At 47.1% G+C, this 16,007-nt stretch overlaps 1 protein-coding gene and 1 non-coding gene across 3 annotated transcripts in view; one reads left to right on the top strand and one right to left on the bottom strand.

Moving 5' to 3' along the window:
- Positions 1-3,648: 3,648 nt before the first annotated feature.
- On the bottom strand, positions 3,649-3,730 carry TRNAS-GCU (transfer RNA serine (anticodon GCU)). Its single transcript has one exon. It is a non-coding gene; the product is annotated as a tRNA-Ser (tRNA).
- Positions 3,731-4,022: 292 nt separating this feature from the next.
- KNL1 (kinetochore scaffold 1) overlaps positions 4,023-16,007 on the top strand; it is a 44,826-nt gene continuing 32,841 nt past the window's right edge. Inside the window, exons 1-5 of one of the 2 annotated variants that reach the window (XM_066608659.1) lie at positions 4,023-4,128; positions 6,852-6,903; positions 8,602-8,641; positions 12,589-12,648; positions 14,130-14,191. In XM_066608659.1, coding sequence (XP_066464756.1) covers positions 6,875-6,903; positions 8,602-8,641; positions 12,589-12,648; positions 14,130-14,191 — 191 coding nt within the window. In that variant the 5' untranslated portion in view covers positions 4,023-4,128; positions 6,852-6,874. Of the gene's footprint in view, positions 4,148-6,851; positions 6,904-8,601; positions 8,642-12,588; positions 12,649-14,129; positions 14,192-16,007 lie in introns of both variants that reach the window. The other variant, XM_066608660.1, reaches the window with a different exon arrangement.

Below are 16,007 nucleotides of genomic sequence, written 5' to 3'. Positions count from 1 at the left end.
GTGTAATTTTCTCTGAAGTTGAAGAAGGAAAGAATCTTGATTTTTCAGATGATAATGAGGACTACAAAAAACTTCCTCTTTGAGGGCTGATATGCGCTAACATCTGGGGCGTGGAAGCTCGTGAACGGGCGCACAAATTTAACGTTTGTGCGCTCGTTCACACGGCATGGGCCTCAGTGCATATGCGCCGAGGTCACCATGCCGTCACCCGTTTACCCTCCCTCCGCCTCACAGGCTCATCTCTGCTCTCCTCCCCGCTTGTTCTTTGCAATAGGAGGAGGCGGAGCTAAGCGCAGACCTTCCATTCATGGCTATGGACAAGGCAGGAGCTTACCTCCACCCATGTCCCGCCTCTTGTCCGCAGCCAGCAATGGGAGGAGACCGGACAGGACGAAGCTTCGCCCCTGTCCCGCCCCCTCCCACTGCAAAGAAGGAGTGGGGAGGAGAGCAGAGGGAGGGAGTTTAGCAGCCACGCTGCTAAACTCCCTCGGGCCGCTGCCATGGGCTCCCATAGGAGCCCATGCAGTGGCCAACGTATTCCGCCCCAAAAGATAGTTCCAGGACTATCTTTTGGGCCCGACGTAAAAAACGCCCAGCACTATATTGGCCCGGCGCTTTTACGTCTCAGGAATACGGCCATGTGATCTGATGCTTGGAATCGATATACACTCGTGAGAAAGAGCCCCAAGGCTAATTTCACATGGGCCAGCGTGATATCGGGTCGTGAATCTCGCACCAATGTCGCACTTGGGAATGTGCAATTTTGCAGCAGATGCGAGGCGTTTTTGTGTCAAAAACGCCTTGCATTACTACAGGGAAACCTCACATCGCACTTGCATGCACCTCACATGCAGTTCAATGTTTTTGTCAACCCCATTAAAAATAATGGGCAAGGTGTTCCGAGGAAATGCCCAAAGATAGGACATGCCCCGATTTTTTTTTTCTCCCTGCAGCATGATGTTGTAAAAAAACGGTCATGTATATTGATGTATTCATATTTGTGCATCTCACAACACACACATTTTGCACGATTTTCTCGGACTTGTGAAAGCGGCCTAATCCAGATGATATTGCTGAGTTAATTAATTAGAGCCACTAATATGGATGAGCCAGAAAAGCCTAGGACTATTAAAGAGGAAATATTTGGTGGCCTAAGAGAAAAAGATAAACATTCCTTTCTAGTCCATGAAAATTTACATAAATTAATCAAAAAAGGAAAAGAATAAGCAAGAAATGGGTTCTTTCATTCCAAGGTGTGTTAAAAGATATTATCCTTTCTCAGAAGATGATTGTGCTGACTGGGAGGCCATTCCAAAGGTGGATGTCCCGATAGCTACGGTGAATGCGAACGACTACAAGAGTGAACGAATGAAGTGTAAAAGTTTTATCTTCCTACATAAACTGTTTGAACCGGCAAACTGCTCCTGCAAACAATATATTGCTACGTGTAGAAGGAGCGATATTACACCAGCTGCATTGCAGACAAAAATGCGACCGAGTCGTGGCTAAAATTCGTGTTTTCGTGTCCATTCACACAGCCGAGTGTGGTGTATATACGCAGGAAAATTGCTCATGTGTATGACCCCATTCAAGAGAATGGGGTTCATAATCTCCGCGGTGATCTAACAGGCTCACCGCAGAGAATCGCGGCAATTCGCGGCATGCTGCGATTTGCCACCCGCGAGCGAAGAATCACTATGATTCTCCGCTCGTAGACAGGGGGGCTGCCGGATTATCGCCGCGGGGAACGCAATGTAAAAGTGCCCGTGGACAGGCAGCCTAACTACGCATCAGTATGAAACCAATGATTTTCAATTGTTTCATTCCCATTTGCAATGTTTTCACTTACACGATGTTGCGTTGAAAGCAAATCGCCGCATGTCCTTTTTGTAATATCGCCCATTGTTTTCAACAGGGCTGGAGTAGTACTAGACTAGACTGGACAGGGGAGAGTCACTGGATCTTGTGTATCTGGAGTTTTATAACGTGTTTGATACTGTGCCGCATAAAAGGTTGGTATATAAAATGAGAATACTTGGTCTGGGTGAGAATGTGTGTAAGTAACTGGTCAGTGATAGAAAGCAGAGGGGGTTATTTATGGTACATACTCTGATAGGGCCACTTGTACTATAAGGCCTCATGTCCACGGGCAAAAGAAGAATTAAAATCCGCAGCTGATTTTAACTCTTCTCCCGCACGCGGATCCGCATCCCATAGGGATGCATTGACCACCCGCAGGTAGATAAATACCCGCGGATGGTCAATAAAAGTGATTTTAAAAAAAATGGAGCATGAAAAAATCTGGACCATGCTCCATTTTCGTGCGGGTCTTCTATTGGAGCCTATGGAAGCCGTCCGAATCCGCGGGAGACAAAAATCGGAATTTACTCACCCGCTCCGGTTCTTCCCTTCGCCGAGGCTCCATCTTCTCTCTGTCGCGGCCGGATCTTTTTTCTTCGGGCCGGTGCATGCGCGGGGCACGTCACCGACGTCATCCTGCGCATCCGCCGGGCCGAAGAAAGAAGATCCGGCTGCGACGCAGAGAAGATGACGCCGCGGCGAAGGGAAGATCCGGAGCGGGCGAGAGGTGAGTTTATTCTTATTTTTATGCCTCATGTCCGCGGGGCAGGAGGGACCCGCTACGGATTCTCCATGGAGAATCCGTAGCGGGCCTGATTTTCCCCGTGGATATGAGGCCTAAGGCCTCATGTCCACTAGCAAAATTGAATTGCAGAATCCGCATTCAATTTTGCCCATAGGGAATCATTGGCCATCCGCGGTCAATTAAATTGAATTTTGCACCCGCGAATGGCATTTTAATATATTTGTGTTTTTCACACGCGGGAAAAAAAAGCGGCATGCTCCATTTTACTGCGGATTCCGCTCGGATCGGCCACATTGCTATCAGATTGCTAGCAATGGGTGCGGATATCCGCATGAAGAAAAATACCATTTAAAGCATTTTTCTAGTGGACATGAGGCCTACGTCTAGCGGCACATGACGAGAACATTGTTCTTCCTCTTTACGAGTCACTGGTCAGACCACACATGGAATATTGTGGACAGTTTTGGGCACCGGTACTCAAGAAGGACATATATTTATTTATAATAATAAAAAAAAGAAAAAATCCTCAAACATATTAGATATCAAAGTTACGTATTATTGATCCTGCACAGTTAACATCATCAAAACAAAAACACAACATCAGAATTGTGCTTTTTTTGGTCACATTGTCTTCAAGAAAAAATGTGATAAAAAGTGATCAAAAAGTCATCTGAATTCTAAACTGGTAGCAATAGAAACCACAAGACGTTGCACAAAAAAAATAGCTGTTACACAACTCTGTTGACGGAAGTTATGGCTGTCAGAAGCTAGAATACTACTCATCCTGCAAAAAAACAAGCCCGCAAACATCTACATGGATGGAAAAATATGTTTTTGAGTTATGATTTCTTAAAAGCGGGAGGGAAAGCCAAAAACTGAAAAAAGGCTGCCTTATTAAGGGGTTAAGGTAATTTATGAAAAAGTAAAAATTTCTAGTGGCCAGAGCACTGGAAAAAAAATAAAATATATCAATGACCTTTTAAACGCTGAAAACTTTATTCTTTACAATAACTTCAAAAAAATAAAAAAAAAATAAAAGAATGCGACGAGGATGGGATTCGAACCCACGCGTGCAGAGCACAATGGATTAGCAGTCCATCGCCTTAACCACTCGGCCACCTCGTCATGTGCAGAGATGCACAGCGCAGCTCCCTACATACCCAACCTAGTAGTGTTCGGCCCTCCTCCATAGCAGGCATACTAGCGAGCGTGCAAAGGCTTTCCCGCATAGGCCCCTTGCAAACAGTGGCGCTATACAGAACACCATCCTGTCAGCACTGCGCAAATAGCGCTTTCCAACCCGCCCAAGATAAGACGGAACGTGTATGAGCAGACCTGTACAGGGGAGGGGCCGGCGCCTGCCAATCACTCGGGGTGGGCGTGTCTATTTGGAGACTCCAGTGGCGGTTAAATTTGAAAATGGCCGCCGCGGCTCCAGTTTGACCGTTTTGCAGAGCTGTGAGGGCGCCGCTGTCCGGTACCGGAGGAGGAGGGGCGGGCTTGTCGCCTTACATTATAGGAAGGTAGGGCCGCGGCAGTGAGGTAACATAATGGTGGCTCCGTGTATACCGTCCTCCTTGGACTCTGCACACACAGTGGCCGCCTAAATGCTGCTACTAGAAGTGTCTGCAGGGTGTTCTGCGACTTGTAGTGCTCGCCCACGGCCTGTACAGACTCTGCGGTCCTCAGCCAACAACATTGTAACACATTTGGAGAAGTGTATTTTTGCGCCATATTAGGGCGGCTTCACGCGAGCGTAATTCGCTGCGGCATTGCGTACTTGCTGACCGCTGCCGGTCGCCATCTTTGTGTGTATGCGCCAAGATAGACCCTGCTGCTGTCTGTATTGTACGCGGATGTCGTGTAATATCTGCGAACGGCAGATGGGTACAGCGGGTTACACACACACAAACCTACGCCCGCCGTCGCCACACGCTCGTGCTGAGGGGACCGTCATTTGGAGTGGATGTAACTCTAGAGGGTTAATCGCGTGACCGTATTTTTCATAGTTTTTTTTCACAAACGCAGCGTTTCTTGCAGATTTGCGTCCGTCTCTGCCGTTGTTACTCTTGGACGGGCGCGGATCCGTATTTGCGCAATACAAAATAATAATAAACTTGGAGGTAAATACAGATAAAAACGGACGCCCCACGGATGTGATGTCTTGTGAGACGTGTCTGTAATACGGCCAGCCTTGCACAAGCGGATGCGTATTTGCGCACACATGGGCGCAGTGTTTTTGCGGAAGGAACAATGCGGAAAATAGAGCATGGTACGTTTTTTTGTACAACCGACGTGAACAAACCTATTAAAACCGTTTCCGTTGGCTGCGTGTTGCGTGCACACATGCGCTCGTGCGAACCGTCCTTACAGACGTGGCGGCCTGACATCACTGGCTTTGTATCTGCTGGGGTCCTCACATTATACAAGTAGGAGGGCTCTGTAGGGCGTTCAGAGGACCTTTTTCTTGGCCGTGGGTTAGTCTGTCGCCATGTCCTGCTGCCCTCTCTGGGGGCACCATAAGGTAGTGCCCATCACTGATGTCTGCTCTAGATCTGTGCAGGAGTTTCGGAGGAGCTTGCATTTTAGTATTAGCAGCACCTGCATAGAGGACTACTTATAGTAGTCCTGGATATTCATGAGCTGCAGGCTGGCCACACCCACCCTACAGCCAATGATCAACAGCCCTCTGCTTATTAGAGTGCATAGCTGTCAATCATTGGCTGGAGGGCGGGGTGGGTGTGGCCAGCCTGCAGCACTTCTGTGTCTGGCTGCTAATAATCAAATACAGGTTTCTCCAAAACTCCTGCACAGATACACAGCAGATGTAATCCGTGTGACCGGCACTACCTTGTGGTGCTGCGGAACATGGTGACAGATCCCCTGAAGAGACGTTGTCACCTACTTCTAGCTCTACAAGCTAAACTTATAAGCTCAGTTCCTGCTCCTGGCTCTTCCATCCCCCCCCCCCCGCAGATGAGGACGACGTATATCGGCTCGGCGTGAAAACCGAGCCGATATACGCTCGTATGAATCCAGCCTAAGGCCTAATGTCCACGGGCGGATTTGATTTTCGGAATCCACGTGGGAGATCCACAATTCAGGCCGTCCATGGAGAAGTATGGGCTTCCACAAATGGAATAAAAGCATATGGATTTGATTTGTGGACCTTTTGGTCTGGGGAAAAAAAATTTGCAGCATGCTCCAATTTTAGGGTGACTACCCACTACAGTTTTTTTTTTCACTGCTAAATTCGCAGCGTTTTTTTTTTCTGCAGGGGTCTATGGGACTTGTAATTTTAAAATCGCGCAAAATCACAATTTACCGTGAAATCGCGATTTTGCGCGATCACGATTTTAACATTACAAGTCCCACAGACCCCTGCAGAAAGAAAAACGCTGCGAATTTCGCAGTGAAAAAAACCTGTAGTGGGTAGTCACCCTTATGCGGATCTTGCAAGGACTGCTTCCATTGAAGTCAATGCAAACCGTCCGATCTGCGGGAAAGCATGAGACTTAAAGAAATACCTGTACTGCACATGTCCAACAGTGAGTCATGAGGACCATGCGCAGTACAACAAACCTGAAGTGGAGGCATCTTCGCAGACGCCGCTGCTGGGGAAAACGGGTAAGCTAGGCACGGGCACGGGTGGATTCCTGGCAGGATTTCCTGCACAGAATCCGCATGTGCCGTGGACATGAGGCCTAAAGCCTGCACCTTGGCAGAGCATGTCACACAGGCACATTTCTCTGAAGTCCCTTCTAGGACACTGTTTGCCTCTTCTTCGGGGACTTCCAGCTCGGTTATAGGAGTGGGAGACCAGAATTCCCTAGCCAAACGGATCTGTTGTAGATGGAGCCAAATGGCACCCATTGATTGGCTTCCTTTTCGGTTTCAGTCTCCCTGTCTGGCACTTTGTCAGATGAGAAGACCTTGTATGCAGCACTTCATGCTGGATCCCCACCAGGGCTACTGCGCATGCGCGACGAACTGCCAGCCGGCACGTCCACAGTGCTTGCAGAAGACGTCAATATGCAAGGGTCACCAGCCGGGCATGGGGTCAAACTCCGCTGCGGGAATCCCGCATGCGGGGTCTGACCTGCCCGTTTGCAGGCGGCCTAACTCTAGATTCCTGGCCTGTTCTATACAGAGCACAGATCACAAATATGCAGTTGGAAATTGTAAATAATTATATATTTATTTTTTTTAAATCTATAAGTGTAGTTTTTTTTTTTTTCCCCCACAGGATACTGGCCAGCATACAACAACATGGACGACAAGTCTATCTCTCAGAGCAGGTGAGACCAGTGTCTGTATTGGGCCTCATTCACACGGCCTTATATATGCCCCGTTACACACGTGATACAGAGTGAATAGAACACATTGATTTCAATACTTCTATTCACACTTGGGTATTTTTCACACTATTGTCGGTCATGTGGAAAAAATCAGCGTGTCCTAACTGTCCATATTTGGACTGAAATAGGCTATTGAAGCAAATGGGAATGCACACATAATCAATGGGCTCTGCTTGTTGGTTTTGCATGCGCAAAAAATGTAGCCAGGGCTTACATATGCACGGAATACACTGTGTTTTGGTCTGTAAATACACAGCATATTCATGGACTGAAATGTGCATACATCCGTGTGAATGAGCCCTTACCTAGAATAAGAGCTTATATAGGACTTGGAGCTCTAATGGCTCCTCTCTGTGATCTTGTGTGGTGGGTTGCACTAAAAACACATTCATCCGTCACTCGGGTCCAAACCAATATTGTGGAAAACAAGCGTTACCGAACTCTGCATCTACATCTACTGTAGGTAGACAGACGGTGTGATGACTGCTCTTCTCTCATCTAGTTAGGCTATTTTCACATGGTGGTATTTTGGTTAATATTTTGTTTTAGTGTTTTAGTCAAATCCAGGAGTAGGGCAGATTTGATTTGCAGAATCCAGGGCCGCGATTGCCCCCGGATTCCGCAGCAAATACTGCCCATAGCCTCTTATAGAGAACTGCTGCTTCCTGCACACAAGCGGAAATTTTCACTCGCGGCAGAAAAATCGCAGCATGCTCCGTTCTCTGTGCGGTTTTCCACCTGAACGTCTTCCATTGAAGTCAGTGGAAGGCGTCCATCCCGTTGCCCTTCCACAGTGAGCACTGTAGAAGGGTTGCAGTATCTGCATCATTGCCTAGTGATGGTGCGGCATAATCTGTACTGCGTAAGCGCGACAGCCGGCGCTTCCGCAGTATAGATAAGGAAGAATCTGGACAGGTAAGCGGGGCCGCCGGCCGGGTACAGGGTCGGATGCCGCATGCCGGGTCCGACCTTGTCGTTTGCAGGAGGCCTAGATATTCCAATCAGGATGTGCTCTTTATTAAAACAATCCAAAACATTTTCTTCCTCAGTTGATTTTGTGGTTCTACATCAAACTTTAACACTAGTGTGTGTGTGTATGTATATATGTGTGTGTGTGTGTGTGTGTATATATATAGTTGTTTTTTTTTGCAAACCTATCATAGATCTGCTATTACATGTTCACATGCAATGTTTTACAGACTTGTAGGAACACACCCTGGCCTTACACAGTTAGTATTGACATCAATAGCTTGTTTTGTATTGAATGTATCAGAACCTCCTGATACAGATCTTACCAGCTGCTTTCTCATCTGGTTAATCAGTTGGGGTCCCCTTTCTATTAAATCAGAATTCCCTATTTCAATATTTGGGGTTTCTAACGGTGTTTTCCCACCGGCGCTGGGGATTCAGCCTTCTTGCTCTGTTTCTGGACATAACCGAACAGTGCCAGGCTTTTGAATGGAAGAAAGTGCTGCATGCAGCACTTGTTCCAGCATTTTCAGCCACATCTGTGAGGGAACCTCTGACTGGAGGTTCCGACGCAGATGTGACACCTCCCTAAAACAGACATTTTATTTACCTGACTTGTACTGTACCTCACAGATCAGGTGATGAAGGAATTCTCTTTTTGTCTTCTAGTGAGCTGACCGAACAAGTCCATCGGAGGAGACTTTCATCGGTATGTTTCTTCTATTAGTCACTTACCTCTAGAATGGCTGCATGTCTTTTAGGCTCTGTTCAGATTCGTTGTGGCATCTGGTAATAATGGAAGCCAGAGTGCTGTCCAAGGTTTGTCACCCGTGTAAATACATTGGATCGGTTTGGTATTGTTATATATTCAAGTATATGCAAGTGGCTCCTAATGTTTTAGGTATTTTGTACAAAAAGTATTTGAATGGTCAATACTAAGTTCAACCACTTATCTCCAAGTGTATTTCGATCTGCTAATTTTCCAGGTTTCTCAAGATCCCACCATTTTCTTTATATGGAATTTTAGAGAATACAGCAGGTTATCTTTGTAACATGGTTTTATGTGTCCGGTCACAAGGAGCACAATTAATTTTTTTGTGTTCTATTATGGTAAAAAAAAATCTATAAAAATATAATTTAAAAGAAACAAAACTTAGGCAAATGCTAATAACTATGTCTCTGAGATTTTGGGCTCAAGTCTGTTTAATGCTACTTCCGGAGTCCACTCCAAATACTCGAGCCCAGAATTGGTAACAGCTATTCAGATAACAATTGTCCAACAGCTACTAAACTTCATCTATTGGTGACTACAGCAGGCCTGCTGGCTATTTAGATCCTACTGATGTGCGCCCTCATGAACCCATGCCAACGAACTGATCAATGCCTTTTTATTTCTCTATCCATGCGCTCTAGCAGTCCTGCACGCTGTCCTACAGATGGCTCTTTGCTTTAAGTCCCCAGGACAAGCTGCATCAGGATATTTAGCCGATCACTGCATTCCTTTGGTCACGTGCAGACCCTCACTCCTTGGCTCTGCAGACTATTGCACTCCAACCTACAGGCCACCTCTGATATCCAGCACCAGCTTATCTCCTTTCACAGTCCCTGCTCTCTTCCCTTGTGGTGTAGTACAAACATATTTTGATAGGGCGCTTGTTGCACCAAGAGCATTTATTTATTTTATTTATTTTACCATTGGCTTTAGTGAAATGCTTTTGAATATAATTATACACCAAAGTACAAGTGTGTAATATTGCAGTATATCCTCTTCTGATTTGGATTTCTCTTCCATATCTTTGGGGGACACAGCGAAGACCGTTGGTATAGCTACTGCCACTAGGAGGCGAGACCAAGCAGAAAGTATTAACTCCTCCTATTAGCTATACCCATCCTGCAGGCACCACGCTGATCAGTTTTTAGCTTGGTGTCTGCAGGAGGCAGGCATGTTTAGTTTAGGCTCGTCCGGGCGTAATCTGATGGTGGGAATACAGGGAGGCAAGTCTCTCCCTGTCCTTCCACGAGGAGAGTGAACAGTACGATGACTTTGCCGTGCTGTTTCGCCCGACTCACATAAGTAAAGGTGGCACGATCAGGTCTTCGTACAATAGATTGTAGCCCGCCAGCAATATGGTTCCCCACTCTAAAGCAACTCCCATCCTTCTTGACGGCTAGTACGGTGGGAAACACTGCTGGAGACGGAAAGGAAGGGGGGGCTCAGCTTCTTCCTTTTTTGGCACCGCTGCCCTTGGAGAACCCGCTCTATGCAGCCGCGCTGGCTGCACCAGGATAGGTTCTATTTTTGGGGGGTGTTTCAGGCATGTATGGACAGGGGTCCCTGTTGCAGCCCTGTCCAGTGGCTTGCGCTGGTGCTGCGCCTGCCGATCGGACAGCTCAGCCATAAATTTAGGTCCCGGTTTTTCGGGTCCACCTGTGTTCTTTTTTTTTTTTTTGTTTGTTTGTTCTGTTGCAGTTGGAGCAATTGCTCTGTTGCTGCGGAACTTTGCCTGGGAACTCACAGGTTGGCCTGCTTGAATACAGGAGGACAACGCGACAGTAGCGTACATCAATCACCAAGGCGGAACCTGAATCGGGCAAACAATGGGCGAGGGGACAAGCATCCTCAGCTGTTTCAAGCTACAGCTACCAACAATCTCGGCAGTCTACATACCAGGAGTGGAAAACTGGATCGCAGATTTTCTCAGCCAGGAAACAGTCAACCTGGGAAATTTGGAGCTGCATCCCGCAGGGTTTCGGACGGTATGCCAGCGGTGGGGTCAGCCAGACGTGGACATGATGGTGTCCAGGCTCAACTGCAAGGTGCAGACCTTCGTGGCCAGATCTTGAGATTCTCTGGCCTTACAGTGGATGCGCTGGTGATCCTATAGACGGAATTCCGCTTCCCGTACATGTTTCCTCCGTTCCTGCTCATACAGAGAATACTCAAGATCAGGATGGGAGGGCTTTCTGGTAATTCTGATTGGCTGCGCAGAGCGTGGCATGCGAACCTCGTGGATCTGCTAGTCGACGCCCCATGGCGTCTTCCTGAGCAAGAAGATCTGCTCTGGCAGAGGTCACTCTTCCATCCGAATTTAGCATTGCTTCATTTGACAGCATTGCTGTTGAAGCCGTGGTTCTAAGGGCCCACGGGTTTATGGAGCCGGTCATTCAACCATGATAAAGGCCAGAAAACCCTAGTCTTCCAGGATTTACCATCAGGTCTCGAAACTGTTTTTCGTTTGGTGCGAACAACATAGTTTGCATCCAATGCGCTACTCCCTGACCCATGTCTTGTCCTTTCTGCGAGCGGGATTAGACATGGGGTTTAATTTGAGTTCTTTAAATGGTCCGGTATCGGTTCTGTCTATTCTCTTCCAGAGGCCGCTGGCCACCAAGTCAGCAATTCGCACTTCTTCTGCAGGGGGGCTCCCACTTGGCTTCCCTGTACTGTTTGCCAACCCCTCCTTGGGGGAATATCATCCTGGCTCTTCAGTCTCACACCTTTGAACCGCTGAGAGAGGTACAGTTACACCTTTTGTCCTGGAAGCTGGTCTTCCTGGTGGCGATCACATCTATAAGGCGGGTTTCGAAACTGGCGGCGCTGTCCAATCCCTGTTCCTTGCTTTCCATCAGGACATGGTGGTACTACGGCCGATCCCTTCTCTTCTGCCGAAGGTGGTGTCCTCGTTCCATTTAAATAAGCACATTACCCTTTCGTCATTCTGCCATTCGCCAGCCCATCCGAATGAACAGGCCTTGCACAGGGTAGACCTGGTGCAGGCATTAAGGACATACGTCTCAAGAACAAGCAATTTTCGGCAAGCTGATTCCGTCTGTGGTCCCTGAGGGACGGAGGTGGGGATCCATGGCATGCAAGGTGACAATCTCCAGATGGATCTTTTTGGCGGTGGTCGAAGCCTATTGTGCCAAGGGCAAGTTGCCCCCTTTCTGTGTAACTGTGCTCTTGACGTGGGCGGTGGGAGCTTCCTGGGTGATTCACCATGGGGCTTTGGTCCTTCAGGTGTGTAGGGCAGTGACTTGGTCCTCCCTGTATACTTTTTATTTATTTTTTTCTTCTCAAATTTTACAGGGTGCATACGTTTGCATCTGCGGACGCCTCCCTTGGTCAGAGGGTCTTGCAGGTGGCCGTTCACTGACTGCATGGGTTCCCCCCTCCTTTTGGGGGGGGTTCCTCCTCTGAAATGTCCCGTAGTTTTCGCTGTGTCCCCCAATGATGCGGATGAGAAAACAGGATTTTTGGTAGAACTTACCATAAAATTCCTTTTCTTGTCACATTCATTGGGGGACACAGCACCCACTCATATTGTGGTTACCATTTTTTTTTTCGTGTTGGAACTTTTGTTTTCTGTGGTCGCATATGGCGTTCATATACATACCATAGAGTTAAGGCTTGTTGGCATGTTTTTGATTTAATGTTATGTTTTATCCTACTGAACTGCTCCTGTTGCTTGCATACAAAACTGATCAGCGTGGTGCCTGCAGGAGGGGTATAGTAGGAGGAGTTAATACTCTCTGCTTAGTGTCGCCTCCTAGTGGCAGTAGATATACTCACGGTTTTTGCTGTGACCCCCAATGAACGTGACGAAAAAGTGATTTTATGGTAAGTTATACCAAAAATCCTGTTTTTTCTAATTTCAGATTTTAAAAGCTCCCCGTAGTCCTCTAAAAGATCTAGGAAGTGGAAATGAGCTCTGTCAGGTTAGTTTTTTGCCTAGTCAGTCAAGTAAGGTAAGACCAGAATCCTGATAATGGTTCTCTTGGTATTCTAACTTCCACACATTTTTAGCGGTTTTGTTAGACTTTTGTTCAAGCTAGAAAAAACGGTTGCTGGTTATCCTGAGCCAGTGCCACCTCTATCCATGGGCTGTGTGAGATATGATAGCTCATCACCATACAATTGAATAGAGTTTAACTGTAATATCAGGCATAGACCATAGCCAGACGTGGCACTGTTCCTGCAAACATAGTGACCAGTTTTTCTATACTTGGACAAACCCCTTAAGTGCCTTTACTGCACTTATATTTGTTTGGTAAAGCAGATTAGAGTGTGTGTAACAACAAACTGTCACCTCTTACTGATGTGCCTGTTTTGGGCCTTAAACAGGGGTGTCTCACAAAATAACTTCATGTATGAAGTACATGGTTATCTGATCGGGCAGTATTGGGATGGGTGTAGTGTTATCACTGGCCCCACAAGAACAGATCGATATGTGAGTGTGCCTGTATGAATGGAGTGGTGGTCACATGTGCACACTACCACTTCATTAATTTGCATGAGACTGCCAGAGAAAGCAGAGTATAAAAGCTTGACAATCTCCAGCAATCCCACATACATTTTGTTTCTCTACCTGCGTTTGGAAAGACATGACTTTTTTTTTAAAATTTTTCTTTTTCTTTTTTTTTGCGCAGATGTAGCTATATGTGGGTTTTTCTTCTGTACGAGTTGTAATTTTTAACTCACAATTTTGGGGTACATACTACTTTTGCTCTTTGTGAGGAATAGACAAACTGCAACTTCGCCACTTTTTTTCTTTTCTTCTTAACCTTTTAAATTATGTGATGTTCACTATGTAGCATAAATATCTTGCAACCTTTTATTCTGTGGGTCGGTGTGATTGTGGCAATACCAAAATTAAATTTTTCTATGTTCTACTACTTTTGTGCAAACTGAACAAACTAATTCTATTAATCACCCAGCCTTAACAGATGTTTTTTTGGTTTTTTTTTATGCCTATCCATGGGCGATGATCCGCTGGCGATAAATCGCCAACTGATCACGCTCTGTGACCCTTTCCAAAGGGTCGCTATGAAAAGCGAAGCCCCGGCGTCCACGAGCTGACAATCATATCGATTTTTTTTCTGCTCGCGAGATTTAAATCGCGGCATGCTGTGATCGCCGCTCACCTCGGAGACCTGTCAGCGCTCCCCCCTCCTCCACCGCGGCGGAATATCGCTAGCGATATTCCACATCGGCCGTGGACAGGGGGCCTTATTAACAGCAGTGTTTTGGAAAAAACTGGTGTAAAGTAAGCTAACCAATTGGTGACATGAAGAATAGAAATGTGTCTAATATACATGAAGATTAACTTAGAGCAGTCAATGCCTGTCCTTTTTTTTGTGTTTTGTGCTGCCTAAATTTTAAGATTGGTCTATTAATACTATCATGTTTTCATCTATAGGAACCCATTATTGAAAAACATCGGAAAAGCCTTCGCCGTGTGAGTTTTGCTGAGACAATAAGGTATTAAACAACACTGCATGTTTCTATAGTTTTCTTGTATGTTAACCTAACCTAAAATTCGGTTATATTTTTCTTTCTTTTCATTCCTTGTTGATCTTATCACAACAGCTTATTCATCACAAAAACACGCAAGTCTTATTGTGGATTTTGATGTGGTATTGCAGGCTGATTTAAGTGATTTCAATTCCACATCAGAATCCACAGGCAGACCTGCAGATTTTGATACAGAATAACTCCATCTTTTTGAAACAACCTAACAGAGACTGGACACCTTTTTACATTTTTTTTCACCGTGTAAGGCCGCCTGCAGACGGCCGGGTCGGATCCGGCTGCAAGAATCTTCACAGCGGGACCCGGCCTGAGCCCCTGCAGAGAGCAGCGCGGGCACTCACCTCTCCCGCGGCCCCAGCTCTATCATGTGCCGGCGCAGAGCGGAGCCGGTGGCCGGTGAGTGAAGTTTCTGTGCGGGGCTCGCAGAGCCCCGCACAGAAACAGAGCATGCCGCAGTTTGTTTGCGAGATTTCGCACGGCCAAACTGCGGCCGTCTGCATAGGATTGCGTTTGTTAACGCAATCATATGCAGGCTTCCAGGGGCGGAATTTCCGCCCGTCTGCAGGTGGCCTTAAAGGGGTTGTCCCGTGGCAGCAAGTGGGTCTATACACTTCTGTATGGCCATAATAATGCACTTTGTAATGTACATTGTGCATTAATTATGAGCCATACAGAAGTTATAAAAAGTTTTATACTTACCTGCTCCGTTGCTAGCGTCCTCGTCTCCATGGTGCCGACTAATTTTCAGCCTCCGATGGCCAAATTAGCCGCGCTTGTCCGGGTCTTCTCCTCCTGTCTTCAATGGGGCCGCTCGTGCAGAATGCCGGCTCCGTGTAGCTCCGCCCCGTCACGTGCCGATTCCAGCCAATCAGGAGGCTGGAATCGGCAATGGACCGCACAGAAGAGCTGCGGTCCACGGAGGAAGAGGATCCCGGCGGCCATCTTCAGCCGGTAAGTATAGAAGTCACCGGAGCGCGGGGATTAAGGTAAGCGCTGAGCGGTTTTTTTTTTTAAGTCCCTGCATCGGGGTTGTCTCGTGCCGAACGGGGGGGGGGGTTTGGAAAAAAAAAAACCCGTTTTGGCGCCGGACAACCCCTTTAAAGGGGTTGTCCCGCGAAAGCAAGTGGGTCTATACACTTCTGTATGGCCATATTAATGCACTTTGTAATGTACATTGTGCATTAATTATGAGCCATACAGAAGTTATCAAAAGTTATTCACTTACCTGTTCCGTTGCTGGCGTCCTCGTCTCCATGGTTGCCGTCTAATTTTCGCCGTCTAATGGCCAAATTAGACGCGCTTGCGCAGTCCGGGTCTTCTTCTCTTCTCAATGGGGCTCCGTGTAGCTCCGCCCCGTCACGTGCCGATTCCAGCCAATCAGGAGGCTGAAATCGGCAATGGACCGCACAGAAGAGCTGCGGTCCACGGAGGTAGAAGATCCCGGCGGCCATCTTCAACCGGTAAGTAAGAAGTCACCGGAGCGCGGGGATTCAGGTAAGCGCTGTGCGGTGTTCTTTTTTAACCCCTGCATCGGGGTTGTCTCGCGCCGAACGGGGGGGGGGGGGGGGGGGGGGTTGGAGAGAAAAAAAAACCGTTTCGGCGCAGGACAACCCCTTTAATGAATGGTCTAAATAAACTGTTCTTATAACACTAGACCTATTATTTATATACTACCTTTGATGGCACTGCACGTTCCTGTATGACACATACATGGTGTTGCATGCTGCTTCTGCATACAGATGTTTGCTAGGGAGCCTCATGAAGT

Source organism: Eleutherodactylus coqui, chromosome 6 (assembly GCF_035609145.1).
Source record: "Eleutherodactylus coqui strain aEleCoq1 chromosome 6, aEleCoq1.hap1, whole genome shotgun sequence".
NCBI classification, from domain to species: domain Eukaryota; kingdom Metazoa; phylum Chordata; class Amphibia; order Anura; family Eleutherodactylidae; genus Eleutherodactylus; species Eleutherodactylus coqui.
Note: the sequence above shows the minus strand (reverse complement) of the source record. Positions and strands in the feature narration are given on the sequence as shown.